The sequence below is a fragment of the Vombatus ursinus genome, unplaced genomic scaffold, assembly GCF_900497805.2.
Source record: "Vombatus ursinus unplaced genomic scaffold, bare-nosed wombat genome assembly UNPS02014778.1, whole genome shotgun sequence".
In the NCBI taxonomy this organism is placed as follows: Eukaryota; Metazoa; Chordata; class Mammalia; order Diprotodontia; family Vombatidae; genus Vombatus; species Vombatus ursinus.
The window spans coordinates 47,937,096-47,959,816 of record NW_020954556.1 but is presented as its reverse complement, the minus strand read 5'-3'; the positions used below and the strand labels follow the sequence as shown (position 1 = coordinate 47,959,816).

General features: G+C 41.7%; 1 protein-coding gene and 1 long non-coding RNA gene across 2 annotated transcripts in view; one reads left to right on the top strand and one right to left on the bottom strand.

Annotated features, from left to right (window-relative positions):
• The window catches only part of PRKCE (protein kinase C epsilon), a 658,716-nt gene that overhangs the window by 615,135 nt on the left and 20,860 nt on the right, over positions 1 to 22,721 (top strand). Inside the window, exon 14 of the mRNA XM_027864980.1 lies at positions 2,573 to 2,719. Within this exon, the coding sequence (XP_027720781.1) occupies positions 2,573 to 2,719 (147 nt within the window). The remainder of the gene's footprint in view (positions 1 to 2,572; positions 2,720 to 22,721) is intronic.
• LOC114045120 overlaps positions 2,740 to 22,721 on the bottom strand; it is a 42,419-nt gene continuing 22,437 nt past the window's right edge. The window contains exon 5 of the long non-coding RNA XR_003569345.1: positions 2,740 to 3,693. This is a non-coding gene — a long non-coding RNA (uncharacterized LOC114045120). The remainder of the gene's footprint in view (positions 3,694 to 22,721) is intronic.

Below are 22,721 nucleotides of genomic sequence, written 5' to 3'. Positions count from 1 at the left end.
AATAAAAAATAAAAAATAAAAAATAAAAACTCAAAACCATACTAAAGCATTTAGAACACCTTGTATATTTTGCGTAATCTGCCCCACATATCATTGTTCCTTCTCTTTAATGCTTCCTCTATCAGCACATTGGAACCTTGCTGTTAGGCTCAAAGTGCACCAATTCCATTGTTCTTGATTGAAGGAATGATTTGTAAAAATTATTTTTGCAAACTGTTTTTGCTTTTCTGCTGTCTCTAGTTCAGCTTCCACTTTCAGTCTAGAATGCTCTTGGGGTAACTTTGCTTAGTAGGATCTCTTAACATGATTTCTATGAACTAGCTTTTCCTTCCACTGTTTCTTTCTGCTCTAGGAGACAGTACAGCTCATATCCATCCATCATTCTGCAATGTAAGATTTTACTAATGAGTCTATATCCTAACTTCATGTTGCTTTTGGCATCCATCTCTTTATGTTTGGCAAATAAGACAGATGTTTGCTGATTAAGGTGCTTTCTGGGCTCTTTGGATCTCCTTGCTGTGGCAATTAATTTACATTGGTTTGACTTCTAATTGAAAGTATTATAAGCAGGAATCATTTTCATTTCTGCTATGCATTTCCTATTTTTGTTTTTTTTTTTTTGTCCCATCTTCAAGTATTTATTTAAATAGTTCAGGGTTAAGTGGTTTTTATTTTATGCCAAATCTTCTTGTCATGACTCTTTCTTCTTGTTCTTTGCTGATTCTGTTCTTAGCTCCGAGGAGTTGATGGTCCAGCTGTACAATTGTTGGATTAAGGATAATACCACACCAACAATAAACCTTCTCCTGCCCATTAAAATAGAATCCATTTCATTCTTTATTCTATTATTTGGTGCTTTCTGTGTCCAGGATCTACCAATTCCATTTTCAATGAAAGTGTTTGTGGTATCTAGAGGATTCTATGCAACCTACAAATCTTTAGCCTCTCCCATTCTTTCTTCTGAACCATGCTTTCCCATTTATTTCTCACCCATCTTGCCCATTCCTGCCTGTGCATTTATGTCATCAATTATCACAATGTATGTTGATTTAATTTGGTTAGGTTCTCCATCAGGTTCTCCATTGAATTTCTCTTCTTCTCTTCAGCAACTGATGTGGATGCATAAACTGCAATTATTTTTGCGGTAATCATTTGCAAATACTTATCATTAATACTGTAATGTGTGAATGTCCAAATATTCTATGAAATAATGTATGTATTTTTGTTGCATTCATGCATGCAATAAAACCCTACTCTGGCATCCCCTTTCTTTGCATTCTTGGAGAATTAACTGTAAGCATTCTTCTGTTTTGTCAGTCAGTAAACATTTATCAAGTGCCTACTGTGTGCCAATAATCTACATTCTCAACAACCAGTGTTGATCTAAGCTACAATTATTTTTAGAATAGTCATTTGCAAATATTTATCAATACTGTAATACTTGTGATGATCAAATATTCCATGAAATATACTTTTATTGCATTTATGCATACAATAAAAATCCATTCTAACAACCCCTTTCTTTGCATCCCCAAGAAGTGACCTGTTAGCCATCCTTGCATTTAGTCAGTCAATAAACATTTAGGTGCCTAGTATGTTCCAGGCATTAGAGAGAGAAAGAGAGAGAGAGAGAGAGCAGAGTATTTCTGCCCTCAAGGGGCTTACAAATTAATAGCTGCAACCTCCTTGTTTCTTCTAGTGTTGTTTATAGCAAGAATGTCAAGAGTAATATAGTTCAGCTCTTCCAGCAACATATCCACATACTGGTCACTGGGTAAAGATCTCACATTCAGAGTTCCAGTAGTTAAATTGAAATTTCTTGACAGTTTTAAACTGTGTGATTTTCAGCACCTTCTGCCTGATCTCCTGCCACTGCCACCATCACTGCAGAAGGGGCCACACAGGACTGAACGCCACATGAGTTCTTTGTTTCATGTGTCGCAGTGGTCAAAATGTTCATCAGCAGGTTGCCGGCCTGAGGAAGATAAGCCTCTCTGTAGTTAGCTAGGTTAGTCCTTGGAAAACAGATTCAGCCTATTCCTGGGGTTATATTCAAAGCCTTTCCAGCACGGCAGAAGCTGCCAGACCTTTCACTGTGCTGGTGTGGCCTTCAACTCCTCAGGTCACAGTGAGGCATCTGAGCAGGATTTTGTGGAATCTTGTTCCAAGACTTGGATAGCTGACGTTTATATGACACCCTGGGATCTGCAAAATGCTTTAACAAACTTTTTTAAAAATTTGATCTTGGGAGGTAAGTATAGTAATATCCCCATTTCACAGATAAAGAAACTGAGGCTGACAGAGGTTAACGTGACTTGCCCGTGGTCACAGAGCCAGTAAGTGTCTAGGGTGAAATTTAAACCTACAAGACCCCAAATCTAGCGTTCTTTCCACTATGTGACATTGTCTTATTCAGAGAGGAGGAGTGGGTTTAAAGGCGACAGAGTAGAACAGGGCAGAGAGGTGAGGGGACAGCAGACGACAATTCAGCCATTGTTCCAGTTTCCCTACAAAGTCGGACCCTGCTGAATCTTTCTCACCAATGTCATTTCCTCATCTCTGCCTCTTCCAGTTCATGACGAAAAACCCCAATAAGCGATTGGGCTGTGTGGCCACGCAGAGCGGCGAGGAAGCCATCCGACAGCATCCCTTTTTCAAGGAGATTGACTGGGTGCTGCTGGAGCAAAAGAAGATCAAGCCCCCTTTCAAACCTCGCATTGTAAGTACGGCCTTGGCTGGCTCATACCTAGACACCACCCCAGGCAGGCAGAGCGCCTCTGCTGGCTAACACCCCCACGTCCTGCAGGGTATTGGCAGTGCTGCCCAGGGCAGGGCAGCTGTGGGAACGGAGCTCATCCGGGGAAAACCAGGTTCCCTTGCTGCAGTAGAACCTCAAGAACGGAGGCAGCCCCTCCCTGATCACCTGGGGCTGGTTAGGATTAGTGGAGGTAAATGGAGGTGAGGCCCATCTGCTCACGGAAGGCTGCAAGCCTCCCTTTCCTGTTTCAGAGATTCCTTTCTTTCTTAGTGAACTCTCTGTCTGTCTCTTATGCTCAAGCATCACCCCCAGGAATTCTGAAATTCTCTGCATAGACCTCTGCCCCAGGTACTCTAGAGGCCAGAAGCTTCCATGAGCCACAAAGGGTTCTTGAGTTGTCAGAGTTTGGAAACCCATAAAGAAAGAGAAAGAAAACATGAGGGGAGAAGTGTCTGAAGACCAAGGACTATCACTGCCTTGCAGATGGATGGGGGAGCAGGATTGGGATTGGACAGAGAGGCTGTCCCAGGTTAGTGTTTCCTTATCCAGCCATTAGAAAGCCTAAGTCTTTTTGCTTTAGTTTCAGGCTTCCCTCAAAAAAAAGGAGGGGGAAAAAAGACTGATTTTATTGATTTTTAAGCCAAATATTGCATTCATTTCAGGCTGGAAATTTATGGCTGAGTGAGTAGGGTGAAGGGTGGCTGGCTGACTTGCTGGGTGTAAGATAAGGGTCTGTGATGAAGGAGCTGTCCTTCATCTGGGACTTTGGTGCCCACAGTCCTGCTCAAGATGTGGCTCCGGGCGCCAAACGTCATGGCCCTATTATTGCCAACTTCCTGCTGGCTGGCATTCCACCAGCCAGAATTCTCTCTTAACATATGCTTCTGTTGGCGTGCTGGATATCCATCTCCGTGCCCTTGAGGAATGGCAAGACCCTGGAAAACATGGGATTATGTTCAGTGTAGTTTGAGCATGAAACGTTATACCGGCATTCCAGATCTTGGCCAATTATAATAATATCACATTTACATAGTGTTATAGTGTATAAAATACTTTTCTAGTACTCTATATATGGTAATGCTTATCTAATCAAAAGATTGGGGTGCCCGGGGCACCTAGTTCCTCAACCATATCAGATGAAAGATGAGAAGCAGCGAAATGTAGTGCATGGAGTGGTGGACTTGAAATCAGAAGGACCTGGGTTCAAATCCACCTCTGATAATTACTGGCTAGGTAACCTTTGGCAAGTGACAATCTCTCAATGTCCCAGACAACCCTCTAAGACTCTATGTTGCAGAGAAGATGTTGTTCTGCATTAGAAGAGGGAGTTAACCCATTGAGAGTTCCCTATGCCAGGTCTGGCTTAATAAAAAATAAAACTTGAACCAGTGCAGCCCAGATTGGGGGTGCTCTTTGTTTGATTAGAAGCCATCACTATCTCAATGAGATTCTACCTAGCCCCTCCTTCTACCCTAAACAATTTTACCCTGGGTTGGTAGGGTGACTCAATCTGGGAGGGTTTAGATGAAGACCTTTCCACATCCTTTGCCTGCCCTCCATGGGTTTCCCATCTCAGACTCTATCGTCTGGGACTGTGGTGCTTGGTATATTTGGAGCAGGCTTTAAGGAAGACATTTCCGAGAAAACTTGCCAACTATGGGTCAGAAGAAAGGAGAAATGCTGAAGGGGGCAGGAGCTAGCGGAAGGAGATTTTTAATCTAGATAAAATAATAGCTAACAAAGTCAAGGAAGGGAAAGGGAGGCTGAGCAGAAGACCCAAGTAGATCATCCAGAGAGAGTAAGTAGAAGGAGCATTGAGCAATATTCCAGGGTAAATTGGGTGATTATGAGTCTGCCGGAGCTTGAAATGAGATGCTGTTTCAGAAAGAAAGTATGAAAAGAAAAGATTTTAAAACAGGCTGTGAATTGGGCCTACATCCTGGCCCAGCTAGGGGTGGGGCCGCGGGGAAACAGCCTTCTGCTGATTCAGCAAGGCTGTGAATTGTTTAGACAGAGCCCCAGGAAGAGAATCAATGGCTGTTATAGAGTTGAAGGCCCAGGCAACAGAGTCTGGCCAAGACAAGGGGGACAGAGTACAATGTGGGGAAAGTCAGGAAGGAGAGGCAGTTTGCTGTGTGGCAGATGATGCTCCCCCAAAAGCAGAAGGAATCAGGAAAACTTTCATTTGTCCAGAGGGAAAAGTGAAAGTTTCTGAAGTGTTGACTGAGGATGTTTTGTAGATCTACCAGAAACACCAGAGCCTTAGCCAGAGATATTTGTCACCAAAGGCCTTTGCCAGTATCATTTCAGTAGAGTCATAGGCAAGCTGAGTGATTGATTTCAAGAATACTAGGAAAGCCCTCCATTCTGCCACCCCCCAATTGGATCTTCATTCCTTTATCTTAAGGCTTTGATCCCTGTTAAAACACAAATCCCTGTACAAGGTGGTCATACTTTAAAATGCTATCAGTTGTTTGCACCTCAGGTGAATAAAGAATCCGAGGTTGTGTTTTTCATAAGAAGAGCTGTGATAATGATATTGGAAGGAGCATGAAAGAAGGTTACGTGGGGGGGCAGAGGGAGAAAAGATGCAGAATAGAGTGATATGATTTGCTGCTTCACAAGTTTGTATAGGCCTGGTCTTCGATCTCCCAGGAAGTCTTTGCTAAGGATTGACCTGGGCAGTTGGAATCTTTCAGAATGTGAAGCTGTTATTTTAGCTTGGTGTCTAAGCAGAGCCCCCAAGAGCAGGATGTTGTGAGGGAGGAGAGGAGCTAGATGCTTTGACATAACATCTATGTCAAATTTGGACTTGGGGGCAGCAATAGGGCAGCCTATTCCAGAGGAATGATCTCCCCAGCCCTGGTCTGAAGTGGAAAAGACATAGCCAGAGAAACTCCAGCCTGGCATCAGTACCATGTCCGTAGCCTAGGGAATGGCTCCTTTGCTAGATGGAGCCAACATTGCCCCAAGCAGAGAGACGGTAGAAAGCAGAGTCACCAATCCTTTCCCTGGCTGTGACTTCAGTTGGCATCCAGGGGAGACAGGGGTTCCAGCTGGGAAGATGGCAAACAAGACACTGAATTCCAACTGACTTTCGGAGCTATCTTGCTCAGCCTTTAAACCTTGACACGATTTAATTCTACCAACGTTTATTAATTATTTACTATGTGCCAGGTGCTGGAAATACAAATATCCATTGCTTCTGAAAAGGGCATGTCACTTGTCTGCCCTGTGCATCAGTAATCCCCATGATTCCTCAGAGCCAAACTCCCTTTTTTGAACATTATTCCTTTTACGCCCTGTCTCTCCCCATTAGAACATAAGCCTTTTGAGTGCAGGGACTTTCTCACTTTTTTGTATTTGTATCCCCAGTACTTAGCATGTTGTCTAGCAAATAGCAATCACTTAATAGATGTTTTGTCATCCATCCATCCATCCATCCATCCATCCATCCATCCATCCATTCATTCATACACACATTCCTTCATCCATTCATACAAAGTCAAAAATGAAAAGAGTCTCTGCTCTCTCAAGAGCTTCCATTTTATTAAGAGGAAATAATACAGTTAACTAAATACAAAGTAATTGTGGGGCAATGGCAGGGAACACAAACCCAAGGGGATCAGAAAATAACATGAAATCAATCTGGAAACATAGATTGGGCCCAGCTTGTGAAGGGTGTTAAAGAGAAAAGCTTGTATTTTATCCTAGAGGGAATAGAGAGCCCCTAAATCTTCCCGAGCAGGGGCATGGCATGATCAGATCTGTGCTTTGTGAATATCCTTTTGTCAGTTGTGTGGAGGATGGCTTGGAGAGGAGGTGCAGAGCACATCTTCCTTGCATCTTCTCTTGGTCTTCCCCTCCATATCCTCATGAAGCTGTGAGCTTTGAGCGAGTTTCTGCCTTGTTGGTTTCATTTGATTGCAATTACGCTGATTTGAGGATCTAGTTGGAGCATACAGAATGGAACTTTCCAGGAAGAGAGAGGCACAAGGCAAAATATGTTTAAAAGTAGGCAAGGACTGTTTTTGCCTTCCTTTGCATCCCCCGCGCCTGGCACAGTGCCTGGCATACAGTTGGTGCTTAATAAATGCTTGTTGACTTGACTTGAAAAATTAAACGTAATATTAAAATGATATAAGATATACAGACTTATAGGACATATTTCTAGCCTAGCCATGTTGACAGTCTCTGTGTCTTCAATCCTTGGTCCTTAAAATGATCTAGATTATGAGTCTCAAAGGACCTACTAAAGTGTTCAAGTGTATTTAAATTCTTCAGGCTGTTTCTATGTGAGAAACCTCACCCCAGTAACTTCTAGTTTGGGGAAAGAATTTTTAAGAGAGACAGAGATAAATAGATAGATAGACAGAGAGAGAGAGAGAGAGTGAGAGAGAGAGCTGTATGTAAGGCCCCTTGCATGGTTGTGCATCTCTATCCCTCAATTTAGGGTTAGTCCGTGGAAAACTTAAAGGCACTCAAAGCCTTCTTTCTGATAGTCTCATAGTTGAGACTATGAACTATGCCTGATAAGATGCTGGATTACATCTTCTGGCAGGGCCAACATAGAAACATCTATCTATCAGTTGTATGGAGGATGGTTTTCAGGGGGAAATACAGAAGGTTTCTTCTCTGTGTGTTCTCCTAGCCCAGCCTCCCTCTGCTTCTCCACTCTCCAAATGAAGTTGTGAGGCTACATAGATTTTTCGAGAGATTTTTTAAAAATCACATTTTTTTTTTTAAAAACCTTAAAGTGATAAAGCTAAGAAATAGCCTTTGGGAAAGTTCTAACCAGAAGAGGGGTAGCAATTCTCCGGATAGCTGACTGCCCTGGCCCCATATTCTGATCCCAGAAGGGAACCCAGCAGTGTCCTGCAGGTAGCTTGTAAATTTCTTAGCTAGTTGCCTATATAGTGGGATTTGAGAAGTGCAGTGAAAGCTCCAGGCATCCCAAATGTCTCCCTCACCAGCCTGCTATGATGCATATCTCCTGTCATCTTTACATGCTTTGATCTCATTGCTCTTGAGTGAAAGCTTTATCCCCTTTAAAATGTAAAGACTCCTGGGAAACACAGTGGACCAACTTCATATCAGCCATTACCCTCTCCACTTGAATTCATTTATTGGAGGTTTTTCATAAAGACAGGTTTCCATGGAGGCTGGAGTTTAGGAACAGGAGAGAGAGATTCAGAGGCTAAATCCAGATAGAGTAGGCCTTAGCTAAGTAGGAGACCGTGGCAATGACAAAGTCCCAGCTTCAGGTTTTCCGCAGGCTGACCGTGGTTCCACAAGTCTTTGAGGGTCCCAGGACAGAACTTTAGACAGAAGAAGCAGCTTCCCTGAGAAACCGATTCGAGGTTAGCTAGCCTAAGTAACGGAATGAAAGCCCACGCTAGATGTATTAACCCTTTATAACCAACCAAGTTTGGGTTCCCTTGGAGAGAATTCTAGCATGTGCTTAGGGGTTTTTAGATAAGCTTATGATCTTTAGAATCTTCTGACCAAACCTCTGCCTCCTCCCTGATCCCACCCCCATTACCATTACATAGAGCACCTTCCAAACCCCACAAGTCATGGGACCATAAGGTTTAGAGCTGGCTTGAATTTTACAGATGAGGAAAGTGATTTGCCCAAGAATCACAGCATTTTAGAGGTAGAAGGAATCCCCATGTGTACACACATACACACACTAGTAAGAAGCAGAGCCAGAATCCGAACCCAGGTCTTCCAAATCCATATTCAATGCCCTTTCTGCTATATCAAATGTCATTAATTTCCCTTCAAGGGATTGACATGCTTTCTGTATTTGTATTTCCAGCACTTGCTACAGTTTCTGATAAATTGTAAGCATTTAATAAGTGCTTTTCATTCATCCATTGTCAATCAGCATTCATTCATCTGCCTTCTTCCCTCCCCTCCCCATTACACCTAGAGAATTTGCTTGGTCTACTCCATGGAATTCATCCACCTCTGTCTAGTCAGGATTGATTTACCGACCCATCAGCCATCCTGGTCATTCAGGGTAGAAATTTCCTGGGCTCTGATTTCATTAATTGGAGGGACAAGGCTTAAACTCTGGTGTTAATTGGACTAGAGAGCAAGGGGAATTACAGTTATCCTTTCCATACCATGGGGATTAGGGGCATGGTGCCCCCCCGCCCCCCCCAATCTGGAAAATCCACATAAAATATTTTGGCCCTCACTTCATACCATAGAAGAAGTCTGAACTTTTTCTTTTTCTTTTATGGGGTGTTTGCAGTATTTATTGTAGAATTTGCAATATTGTAAGTATTTGGTCATAGGCAGTGCATTATCTGCTGGCCTTCAGGTGTCATCTACAGCTTCTGCAAAACTCCCCCCAAAAATCCCATTTAATTTCTTATGCCCACTCGTGATGTATCAAAAGCACCATGGGGAAAGTCGAGGTGTGGAAGGGATAAGTGTAGTTGTTAAATGGTAGATAGCAAAGCCCTGTGCTTCCTTCTATCCCTCAAGTCTAGCTTTTCTACCCCTACCCAAGTAAAAAGAAATCCCAAAGGAGATGGCTTTAGGCAGGGCCTGCCTGGCAGATAGCATAGCAAACATGGAATATGTACCAAGCCGTGCATGCGTATGGGGGTAGGAAAGCTCCAGTACTCCACTCTCCCAGGTGTTAGGGATGGACCGGAGCATTTTAATAACCTCTCTTCCATTCAGTTGTAGATAACCTCCAGACTGAGATTTCCATCTGTTCCCTAAGAAATTCTGTACCTGCTGTGGAGACTTTCCCGGGAATATTTTCTGATTCACAAGCAAAGCTTAGCTTTTCATTTAATCCTTGAATCTCAGAGCTATAAGAGACCTTACAGTAGACAGAGGTAGTGAAAAGAAAGTGTGGATTAGGTGGATCCCTTGTGGTAAACTTACAGGCAGACGTGGACAAGACTGGCCCAGAATGGGCAGCCATGGATGAATTGCATCTGCATCATTGGAGGGAACTTTCGATCAATGAGATCACAGACCCAATTGAACAAGTTACAGAAATGGGACTTGGGGAGCAAGCCCCGATCTTTTGACTCAAGGGGAGTGTATTTCTTTGGTGAGGTTCTGTCCCTCCCTTCCCTTCCCAAGCGACCCCTCTAGACTTCTAACTTCTAAGGATTTTTGCTTTCCCTGTTACAGTCATCTTTTCCTGTTTGTCTTACCCCTGGCTGGCCCTATACCATTCAATTCAGTTCAACAATTCAAGAAACTTGTGTGCAAGACAGGGTACTAGGTGCTTAGGATACAAACAGTCTCTCCCCTCAAGAAGCTTAGCTTACATTCCACTCTAGGGATTCAATGTGTACACAGATGAGTCATTCCTGGGTTATTTGAGGAGGGATTGCTAACTACACATCACCATCCTCCTCTCTTCCTACCCCTATCCCTACCACAGTGACTCAGTGTGGCTGAACATTGCTTTCAGTTTGGTCTCTGCTGCATTAATCCTTTATGGCAGACAATGCACCTTTTCAAAGGCTGTGGCTCGAGCTAGGTGGTTTCAGAACCCCATGACCTGCCTCCAGCCCTACACACACTCTCATCTTAAAGGCATCCGTGATGTCACTTAGTTTTACACAAACAATGCACCATCACCAGGGACTTCATGATTCCTGAGGTCACTCAGATCATAGGCAGAGGTAGTTTGAATTGAAGCAGATTGGTTCTGATGGGCATGAGACAGAAGTTTAGTACGTGTCAGAGATCCTAGTACTGTAATGGTCAGCAGGAGCATCTACATGACTGCGTCCAGAAAACTGGACACAGAATATACATACGTGTGTCCATCCTATGTCTAGATGCTAATGGAAAGTATATTTTGTTGTTGTTCCAAATAAGTCTTTTTTTTGGGGGGGGGAGGTTGTTAACTTTCGTAAATACCAAGAAACAATACCAAATTCAGCTTCTGAATTTCTCAATGGGATCGTCCTATTGCTTTCCAAGTGAGGAGGGGCCATAGCTAGAGGGCAGAATGTTTTGTCCACAATCTAGCTTCTCTTCTCTGCACTCTATTGAAAAATCCCAGAAATGCCAAATAGCAACCAAAAAAAAAAAAAACAACAAAAAACAAAACCCCAAACTCTTAGACTCCAAGTTTCTGTTGCAATTATGATTTCCCAATATTGTGGCATCAGGATCAGGGGAAGCTGGTCTGGGAGGGAGAAAACATCCTCCCATATTTCTTCTCAGTCATAGCAAAAGAGAACTGGGGAAAATGCAGGCCAAGTAAATTTCTCTTTGTATGAATGTTCTCTTTTTTCAAGTTTGCTTCAGTGTGAATGTCCCTCTTTAAGGTAAGGCTTCCCATATGGGAAAACTTTCCAGGTAGGTCAACCTTCAGGCTTGGTAACTGGAGGCGTCCCTTCAACATCATGATTGATTTCCATCCAGCCATCCGCGCTGCATGGCAATAACCATTGAGCCGAGGGCTCAGGTGCATGCTCTTGCATGAAGTGGTATATGCTGAGATAAAATCTTGGGAAATGAGTTTAAGACCTTCCACCCAGACCCTTACTCAAGTAGCCTATCAAGGAGACCCAGGGCCAGAATCTCCATGAAAAGACAGGTAGGATCCAACCATGCCCTGCTCCAAAGCCACATTCCCCACATTGCATTAGGGCACTGAGATAGAGAATAAAAATTATGACAGTAATAATGACAGTATTTATATAGCACTTTAAGATTTGCAGTTATCTCATTTGATTTGAAAAGCCAGAAAAATGATTAGAAATTATTGATTTTAACTTCTTCCCTATTATGGAGGCTAGAGAACTAAGGAAGAGATCGAATGTAACAGGGCAAAGTAATTTAATAGGCTACCATATACTTGAAGAGGCAGGGAGATGGCCTCCACGATATCACAAAGGTTCATTGGGGTTAAATTCTCTAACTCCTGGCACTTTGCTGATTACAAGGGTCTGTGTCACTGACCCCTGAGAGGTGATGGCATGACTAATTCCTGTGATTTTCCAGGCGCTCTAGAAAAGAAGACAAAGCCCCCTAAAGTAAAAAAGCAATGAAATTTTGGCGAACCAACATAGTTCAGAAGAGCCAGGGCTCTGACTATGGTTAGTGGGCCATGGGGAAAGAGTTGATGCAGTATGGGTTGTTTTTAGCAGATGACTGAGCCCCAGACTGAGCCATCACCTCCTTCTACTCTCTAGGAAGCCAGCCAAAGGGGCAGCTTTACACCATCCCTAGACTAGGACTCCCTCGGGGTGGACAACTGGATGCCTTCTCATCTTTGTTCCATCTTCCGTATGACTTATACTGAGAAAACCATTTGGGGACATTTGCCATTGAGGAAGAGATCAGTTTCAGCTTTGGACTATGGGGAGCAAGTGCGATAAAATTAAAATGTAAGACATGGTAAGCCAGAAAAGGAGAAGGCACAAGAAGCAGACGGACCTCAAAGCTGATGCTCACAGCAGAGCTGAGGGATCCTCAGTGACCAGATGGCAGACTAGAGAGAAGGCATACTCAGGTACAAAGAGTCAGAATCAGACGAGGGATCAGAGTCCCAAAAGGCAGGCTTCAGGGACCAGAGAAACAGGAAAGATAGAGCAGGTTCCCCACCCCTGAGACAGGGTGATGTATATGGAGTACCAGTAGCCAGAGAGAAACATGATGCCAAGCCATATTGTTCAGGCTCAACGCCAATATGGTCAGCACAGTCTGGGGAAGTCCTGATGTCATAGTACTGAAAGAGTGAGCTTGCTTGTGCCGGACATTGCCACCATCACAGAAAGAACCTTTCATGCCATGGGCCCAGGTCCCCCATTTCAGTAGCCCCTTCCACTTCAGTCTTCATATGCATTTGCTGGCCTTTATTTTTATTCTCTGAGGTGTTGTTGCTGAGGGCAGCTGTCTGAGGCTTTGATTGCCCAGTGCTGAAAGGACAGAGGTATTGAGGATGTTTCCCAGAACTGCAGGTTTCCAAATATTTATAAGCTAAACAGTCTTTATGGTTCTGCTTTTACATTTGTATGAGAAGACCATCTGCGTTTGTTTTTTCCCCTGAGAATTCCCACTACAGTGGCATCAAAGCATCACAAGGTCAATGGACAGTCATCAGTAAATCATTTTACTTTTAACTCTGTCTTTACCTTGGTGATCCCTTGGGAGGGGACCTAACCCTGTGCTAATCTCAAAATTTCCAGTGATTGCTAAGCTTTGGGGAGCACAAGGCCCAAAAGTTCAACTCAGACTCTATTATTCTTTGGCCAAGACTTGTCTGTTTGTTAAATAAATATATATTCACATACACTCCTACATACCTCCATCTGTGTCCAATCCCATGTTAGATGTTGCAGAGGAGACAAGAAAAAGAAAAGTCATAGTCTGTGACTTTGGGGAGATGACAGGCTTTTGGAGCAGATGTTTATAGGACTGGGTGAATAGCAGAGATTCTACAAGCCATAGTCATTCAGGGAAAGGAGAACTTTATGTATGGGGTGGCGGGATGAGAGAAGGCTTCATAGTATCATGGAATGGCAGAGCTTGAAGGAAACTCAGAGATCATCCCTTCATCCCTCAGCCCAATCCCTTCAGTTTACAGATGAGGAAACAGAATGGGAGAGAGGGTAAATGATTAAACTAGAAGCTCGTATCAATCATGGAAAGGATGGGATTTGAACTGGTCCATGAAGGATAGGTAGAGCTTGGATCAGTGGAGGAGAGAGTTGAGAGGGAAGGAGGGTGGTTCCAGATGAGGTAGGAAGAAGCATGAGCAAAGGCCTGGAAGCAACAACATAGAAGATGTATTTCAGTTCAATTTCTTGAGTATTTCTTGAGTGCTTATTGGTCAGCTTTGTGTTAGGGATTGTAGGAGATATTTAAGAAAGATGTGAAACATGGCTCCTACTTTCAGAGAACTTCACAGTCTGTTTGGAGAGACAAGAGAGACACATAAAACATTAATAGAACAATATAGCACAAGATATAATTCCTATATGCTGTGTTCATATTTTGATTGATGAAAGGAATAGGGCTTCTCCCTTGCCAAGTTCAGAGGACTAAGCCTCCAAAAAAAGAGGTCATATGAAGGGATGCTGCCTTCATAAGCCTGTAGAATATAAAGATGATGGAAATCCAGTTAATTCATAGACCCTTATGTTTACTCTGTTCCAGCCTCCTCTTACCAACCTTTCCTAAGAATTGGCCCAAAAGATAATTCATTAGAACTTCCCCTCTGTTGGGAGTGCTAATGGGGACTGTTATAGGATATTGAAAAAGCCTAAATAATGAGCACTCTTCTTCTCCTAAGCCTGTATTATGCCAGACCTTGCCTTCTAATCATTTCATATGTCCTGAACACATTTGTCTGCCCATGGGTTGGGGGTGGTGATGTGAACATGAGAATATTGAACTGCCCTAGAGCAAAGCTCCTTGTCATCTCTGCCCCTGCCCTCTCCCCCAAGATTCTGTCTCTGATAGGGCCATGGAGGGGCCATTCAGGGAAGGCCATTGTCATCCTTCCCAACATCAACCTCAAAGCCTCAGACATTCTGTGTAACACGTTACAAACCATCCATGAATTTAAACTTTCCGACATCGTATTTCCAGCCTGTGCTGTCTCTCAGGATAACAGGGACAGTTGTCCTATACTTACTTTTTCTAATGCTTCAAAGGGGGAAGGGTACCCTTCCTCCTCAACTTCTAGCATTTGCTGACCAGACCCATGTCCTTCCTCATACCCTTCACGATTTTGGAGCCTTCACTCATGTTCCATGGCAGTTTTCATCTTTTTATACCAGACTCCTGATTTTTTTAAAGTCTAGCTTTATACAGGAAGACTTCCTACACCCCCAACTCCTAGGTTATTTTGGTTGCCGGTCTCTGTGTCTCCCCCCAGTTCCACTATGGTTTTCTTGAGGTGTAGCTCCAATAGACACATTCTAGGTTCGTAGACATAGATGGGAGATGAATAGAATGGGAATAGATTGGGAAGATAAGAACTGCTACTTCCCTTGAATGAGATGATCGAAAGAAATCCCGTGGGAACTTACTGTACAATCACAAAACCCTACAGTTGGAGGGGACTTTATAGGTCATCTATTCCAGCGTGATCCAGAACAAGAATCCTCTCTACAAGTGCATGACAAGGGTACATTCAGTCCTTGCAGAAAAATCTCCTATGAAGAGGATCCCACTGCCACCCAAAATGGCCAGATCTACATTTGAGTAGCTCTGTTCTGTTGGGCAGTATTTCCCCATGTGGATCCTAAAGCAGCTTCTCTTTAGCTCCTTCTGCTAGTTCTGCCCTCCAGTTTAAGCAGACTAAGTATAATCCTTCTTTCAAGTGATAGCTCTCCAAATGTTTGAAGACAACTATCAACTGTAAGTCTTCTCTTCTCCGAGCTAAAATCCTCAATTCTTTCAGATTATTCTCACAGGGCCCCTTCATCATCTTAGTTACCCACCTTTGTGCACTAACATCACTGTTTTAGGATATGGCACCAACAACAGAAAATAATACTCCAGAGGTGGTCAAAGGTAGTATATAGCAGGATTATAGACTATATAGATTATATATGGTTCTTGACTCTAAACCTTTTTTAATGTCACTTAAGATTGCATTAGCATATTTGGCTACCATACTGTTGACCTGAAGTTTGCAGGCCACCGAAATATCCTGATCTGTCTCATGTGAGCTGCCATCCAGCCATACCTCCTCCACCTTATACCTGTGAAGCTGATTTTTTTTTAACTCAAGTATAAGACATTACATTTATTCCTATTAAATTTCATCTTTTTAGATCTGGCCCAACATTCTAACCCATCATTATCTTTGTGGACACTATCTCATTCAGTGTGTTGTATATCCTGTCCAGCTATGTGTTATCTGAAAATTATATAACCATGTCATCTAGGCCTTTACCCAGGTCATGGACAAAAATGTTAAACAACACAAGGCCAAGGATAGCTCTCTGGAGCACTCCACCAGAGATATGCTGCCTTGTTGACATTGAAGATTAATGATTACTCTTTTTGGCCCAAATATTCAACCAGTTCTGAATCCCCTTAAATGTACCTTTGTCTAGCCTACATCTCTCCACATTTTCCAGAACAATATGAAAGATTTTTATAAAGCATTTTGCTGAAATCTAGGTAAACTATATATATATATATATAGTAACTCTCTTATCTAACAGCCTAATAACCCTTGCAATAAAGAGAAATATGGCTAGCCTAGCATGGCCTGTTCTTAATGAAGACATAGTCTCTTTGTGATCACCACTTCCTTTTATTATACCTTCCAGAATTTTGCCTCATAATGAGAATCTTTGACTCATACATTCCATTCTCTTCTCTTTTTTGAAAATCAAGACATTTGCCATCTTGGGTGGGGGGAGGGGAGAGATGGGGAGAAAATTTGCAATTCAAAATCTTATGGAAGTGAACATTGAAAACTAAAAATAAATAAATAAATTTTTAAAAAGAAATAAAATCAAGAAGACATTTGCCCTTCTCCAGTCCTACAGAGCCTCTCCCATTCTCCATGATCTTTCAAAGATCATTGACAGTGGCTTACTAATGTCATCTTCCAGTTCTGATACATACAGTCAATTCTCTTCATTCACCATAGTTATGCTCCATAAGATGCCACAAGCACTGAATTAGTGAAGAGTGAGCTATTGCTCCTAACAGAAACACAAGCTTAGGTTCCTACAAGCCTTGGTCCTAACGTCTACTTTAGCCTCACATATAGACTGGCAAATTTCCTCTTCCTTTTTATGGATGTACCATATTGTTGATTCATTAACATCGAACTCACAGAACCCACAGCATTATAATTCACTCACGAACAAAATTTATCTAACACTTGTATTTTTTTCCATAAGACATATCTCAGACTTCTTACATTTAAAAACACTAGACAGCACTTAAGCACTATGCTTGGGGCCATTTTAAACAACAAAATCACCAACAAAAAAAGCACAAAAATGAGAAAAATATAGCACTAAATAAACCATGAAAAGGACTCTAGTTTATAGTACTGAGAGCAAAAACAAGAAGGCAGACTGTTGGAGACTCAAATATTTTTGCCACTCGGCACATTTCCATGAATGTCCATGAAAGCACCATGAGTATTGATTTTGGGGTTACAAATAAATTTTAGAGAGTAGGCAAATCTACAAATACAGAATCTGTGAATGAGGATCAACTATATACATACATGTATTATTTATTATGTATATTTTGTATTTGCATATAAACACATATGTGTGTAAATTTACATATGTGTACATATGTGTACATATGTGTATATGTATTTGTGTGTGTGTGTATTTTTTCCCCATGAGTCTTTTTAGACAAGTCCTCTTTTTTTTTCCTCCTCATTGGAATTTTCTTTTTTCTCATTACTGAGAGCTTTCCATTCTTCTTCGGGAGTAATGTCACCTGCAGAACTTTAGGACATGGAATCCCACCTATCTTTTCTCTGAACTGTCTGATATATGACCTCATATATACAGAGTACATGTCAAGGCTGTGCTTTACTTTTTTTCCCCTTCATTACAAATCTGAGATACTATAAGTTATTTTCCCCCTAAAGTTTGTATCATTTCCCCCATCAAACATTTTGTCCTTGTGGGTAAAAATTGAATCAAAAATGAAATTTCTCTTAATTGATTGCTTACCCTTAATCTTTTAAAGCAGGAATTCTTCACTTTTTTTAGGTCATGGGACCCTTTGACAGTGTGATGAAATCCATGAATCACCTTCTCAGAATAACATTTTTAAATGTGTAAAATTAAACATACAAACAAATAACAAAAGGAACCAACTGTAACGGAACACAGTTATCAAAATATATTTTTAAAAAATTCACAGACCCCAAGCAAAGAACTCCACTTTGAAAAGATGAGATTATCATTAAGGCAAGTCAAAATAGTTGGCTGCTTTGCTTTTAGTAGAAAGAGAACGCCAGCAAATATCTAGATTTTGGCAGTCTGCCATCACTATTATCTCAGGCCTCTGCGCCCAATGTGATCCGTTTGCTGACCTGCTTAGTATTTTCTCTTTCTGTCAAAGTCATCTGTAGTATATTCTTCTTACAATATTACTTTTGTTTCTCTTCTCCAGTGATCTACAGCCAGATGCTCTCTGCCATGCTTTTCTCTCCCCTCCCCCTCTCCGCCCCCAACCATGGTTCCTGCCTTTCCTCACCTGAGTATTTTGCCTTAATTTATTATGGTGCTGCTTTGCTCCTTGACACCCCATTTTTCCTAACTTGTTTCTTTGGAATCGAATATGCACATTGGGAGCCATATTCTAGTCATTGGTTTTATCCAACCATTCTCAGTGATACATGTGAAATCAATTTTACATCCTTGTATTAAGCTCTCTAATTCATACTTGGTATGTATAGACATCTAAGGCCATGGATTTTACTGCTGATTCATTTCCTGAATGGTGTCTCCCACGAACTTCTATTCTTCTTCTTTGTACTTGTAAATATTTTCTAAGTTAGGTGGTGCAATGGATGAACATTGGGCCTGGAGTCAGGAAGACTTGAGTTCAAATCTGGCCTCAGACACTAGCTGTGTGATCCTGAGCCTCTGTTTGCCACAGTTTCATAAACTGTAAAATGAGGACAATAACAGCTTGTTGTGAGGATGAAATCAAATAATATTTGTAAAGCACTTTGTACAGGGGCTGGAATATAGTAGGTACCATATAAATGTTTATTCCCTTCCTTATCTAGCTTGGTGGATATAGAGATAGATAGATACATACATACATATGTATGTGTGTATGTATATATATATATATACACATATACACATATATATTGTATGCACAGTTTTTTCTGTTCTCCTTTCTTTTCATTTTAAAGTCCTTTTGATTAGATTTATCAAAATCCAGGCAAACTAATTCTTAGCAGTCCTTGTTGGGTATACTCTACCCCTAACCTGGGGAGCTAGGTGGCCCAGTGGATAGAGTGCCAGTGAGTTCAAATCTGGCCTCAGATACTTACTAGCTGTGTGATCCTCGGCAAGTCACCTAACCCTGTTTGCCTCAGTTTCCTTACCTGTAAAATGAGCTGGAGAAGGAAATGGCAAACCATTCCAGTATCTTTGCCAAGAAAACCCCAAATGGGGTCACAAAGAGTCAGACACCACTGAAGTACAAAAACTGACCAGGGAATGACCTTGTCATTCTTATATTCAAAGCCATAATCCAGAAATCTAATGCTTTTCTTCAAAACCATCTTGTTTTGTTTTGTTTTTAAACAGCGGTTCAATTTCCAAACTGCCTTGTAGTTTTTCTCCTTTAGCTGGCAGATTAGATAACAATTCCAACTTTGGGTTTTAGCCAGTCCTTTCTACTCTCTCTGTCCCTGTTTGAAAGCCATAGAATTCCTAGGGAAACTTTATAGTCTTAGGGTACTGGTTCTAAAACTGGGCTCCATAGGATCATTCAGTCAATAAATACTTATTAAGTATGTACTATGTCCCAGACACAGGGTGAAGGACTGAAGAAGCCCACAATCTATTGGGGGAGACAAAATGCAAATGGCAATATACAAACAAGCTATCCAGACAGGATAAATTAGGAATAAGCAATAGGAGGGAAGGCATTAGAATTATGATGGACTGGAAAGGCTTCCTGTAGAAGGTGGGATTTTAGGTGGGCCTGGAAGGAAGCCATGGAAGCCAAGTAGCAGAGATGAGGAGAGGAAGCCTTCCATGTGTGGGGGACAGCCAGTAAAAATGGTCAGTCGGGATGTTACTGCCAAAAGGCTCAAAGTAGACATCACACCATTGTAGAAGTGTATGTGCTCTGAGATGAGACTGGGAGTGAAGAGATCTGGATTGGAGCCCCTAGTTGGCCACTGTTTTGCTTTGTGAGCTTAGGTAGGTTACTTCAATTTGATTCCATAAATGTATTAACCACCTGCTATGAGCAAATCACTGGCTAGCTAGGCAGTGGGAGGACAAAGACAAAATTGAAACCAGCTATGCCTTGAAGAAGGCTTACAGTCTGCTGGGAAGGTGTATACAGATGATACCAATTCATTTGAAGTAGGTTGTACATACAAGGCTTGATGACTACTTATCAGAAATGTTATGAAAGAAGGATTCCAACATGGTATCAGAGGTTAGAATAAGCGCTCAAGCTTAAGACTCTAATTTGGTTGGCTCTTAAATCAGACTAAAGGAGACTTCCAAGGATAAAATGAAGTCACACTTATCTCTGTGCCTCAATTATTTCATCTGTGAAATGGAGCTAATTCTACCTGCCCCATTGCCTTCCTTGAGATAGGATTTAGGTCATGTAAGCTAACAACAGTAAAATTATAGGCATCTTAATGGCAGGATACATAATCTTCTATATTCCCCTTGGTGCCTAGCATAAAACTCTAAAAATAATAGGTGCTTAGTGAATAGTTTTTGTTGTTGTTGTTGTTGTTGATAACATAAAATATAAGATGTGGAAATGCTTTAAACATGCTGTACAATTCACAAATTGCTGTTCTTCTAACGTGTTTTCCAGTATAGATTTGAATCAGCAGCCCAAAACAAGACTATTTTATTTCATTAATGCATTTTTCTCATAATCTCTTCCCAATAACTCCATCATAGGACCTTCCCCCCACCACATTAATTTTAAAAGGCAGTAGTTGAACAAAGCCATCTGATACAACAATCTCCACACCTGTAGACTACCAGTTCTCTCCCAAAAGGTGGCAAGTGTGTTCCAACATCGGCCTTCTGGAACCTATTATCTGTGATTGCATCTGATCTGAGTTCTATTGTCTTTTAGTAACCAAACTAGCTTAAGAAGGTGGCCACAAAAATGGTTATTTGCTCGCATTAAAATGCCATATTATTGTTTTGTCCATTCATAGAACAACAAGCTCTTGTCTCAGAGATATGGTGAATTTCCAGGGGGTGATATAAATGAGATAAAATAACCAGCACGGAGCTCTGTTTGGCAGGGGTAGGAAGAATCCCTGTTCCAACTTAGCATTCAAAACCAAGGAAAATCACAAGTGTGGGTGGTGTTCTGACTCAGACTTGCAACATTAATACTCTCTGTGTCACTTCACCCATTAACTGTCCCTCCCCACCTTCGGAGGTATAGGCTCCACTGTCCCCACCCCCTTCCTTAGAGAGGTAGAGTCTGAGCCCTGTTGTCGTATTTGGAAAGCAGGTCTGTCAGGCTTTGGTTCCCTAGGTGGCAATGATAAAAAAGCAGTTACTCTCAGAATAGGCACAGGTATCAGAAGTGATGTTAACTACAGGTGATTTGACCAAGCCTTCGATATCATAATGCTTCCAAACTTAACCATTCCCCCTAACCCTTAATTATCAAGCGTCCTGATTAAATCCTGGGGAAGGGTGGGGTAGGGGAAGGTAGAGACTTGTACCCCTTCCCCCGTTGAATCTATTTTATTGCTATTTCTAAATTTATTTATAAAAAATAAATTTATCACCAATAAATACAGATATCCTAGTATGAAAAGTACAAAAAAGGGAGTTGCACATGAAACTGTGAACTTCTATATACAATTTAGTTTTTTAAGCATATATGGAATGTAACATGGTAGTAATAAAATTGTCTTGTTTATTTGTGCCCCCATCTGAACTCCTTTTTTGCTTTCTTCTGTGTATTTTTTTAGGTTTTATTGATGTTCTTTGTTTTCTTCCTACCTCTTTTCTTCCCTTCCTTCCTTCCTTCCTCCCTCTAGTCCATCCTCCTTCCATCCCTTCCTTCCTTCCTTCCTTCCTTCCTTCCTTCCTTCCATCCATCCCTCCTTCCTTCCTTCTTCCCTCCCTCCTTCCTTTCCTTCTTTTTTTTTCTCTCTCCCTTCCTCTCTTCCTCTCCTTCTCTCTCTTTCTCTTTCTGTCATTACTTCCCACCAAGTTGCCCTTGTTTTCATGAGTTCATTTCCAATCCTACTATCTTTGGCAGAAATAGTTACCAGACATAAACCTTCCTCCACTCCCAAAAGCTGATTTCTTGCTACTCTTCAGAAAGCTGCAGACTTTATTTGGTTTGAAACGGGTCAGGGAGTAGAGATGAAAAAGAGAGATACCCTGGCATTGCCGAAGGAAGCCTGGACTTAGTTAGAAGCAGGAGATGTGAATTTTACTCTTAGCTCTGTCACCATCTCTGGGCTTTAGTTTCTACATTTCATATTTGCAGAGTGTTTTACACCTTACAGCCGGGTGAGATGATCTACCTCCCAGACCCAGCTATTGAAGGGCAGAATTGGCGCTGTAATCCAGCCTGTGACTCTCAAGCCTGACTGTTCTTTCCCCTTGACCACACTACTTCCTGGAAAATGAGGGAGTTGAGCCAGCACCAGATCACACCATAGGACTGAGAGCTGCGACAGTCTAAGTGGTTCTTAATCTTTCTTCTGTCATGTGCCCTTTGAAGCATACAGACCCCTTCTCAAAAGAATATTTTTAAATGCATAAAATAAAATATATAGGATTAGAAAGGAAACCAATTATATTGAAATACAGTTATCAAATTTTTTTAAAAAAGTGCACAGACCCTAGGTTAAGACTTACTCCTGATCTAGTCTTTATTTTACAGATAAACAATCTGACATTTAGTAAGGTTCAGTGATTTCTGAGTTCCTTTCTCCAAGAGCTTCTAGGAGTCTAAGGTGTGAGGGCTTGGTCCACACCTACACGTATTCTTGTAGTTCAGTCCTTAATGATTTTAGTATCATAGCCTAAATGCCAAAGAATGACCTCATTGGTCATCTAATCCGGCCCCTCATTTTACAGATAAGGAGGCTAAGTAGCAGGGAAGCGAATTAACCTGCCCAGAGTCACACAGGTAGTAAGTGACACGGCTGGATTTGAACCAAGGATTTTCTGATTCTATATTCTGTGGTCTTTGTACTCACTGTCCCCCACCCCCAAACACACACACACACACACACACACACACACACACACACACACACACA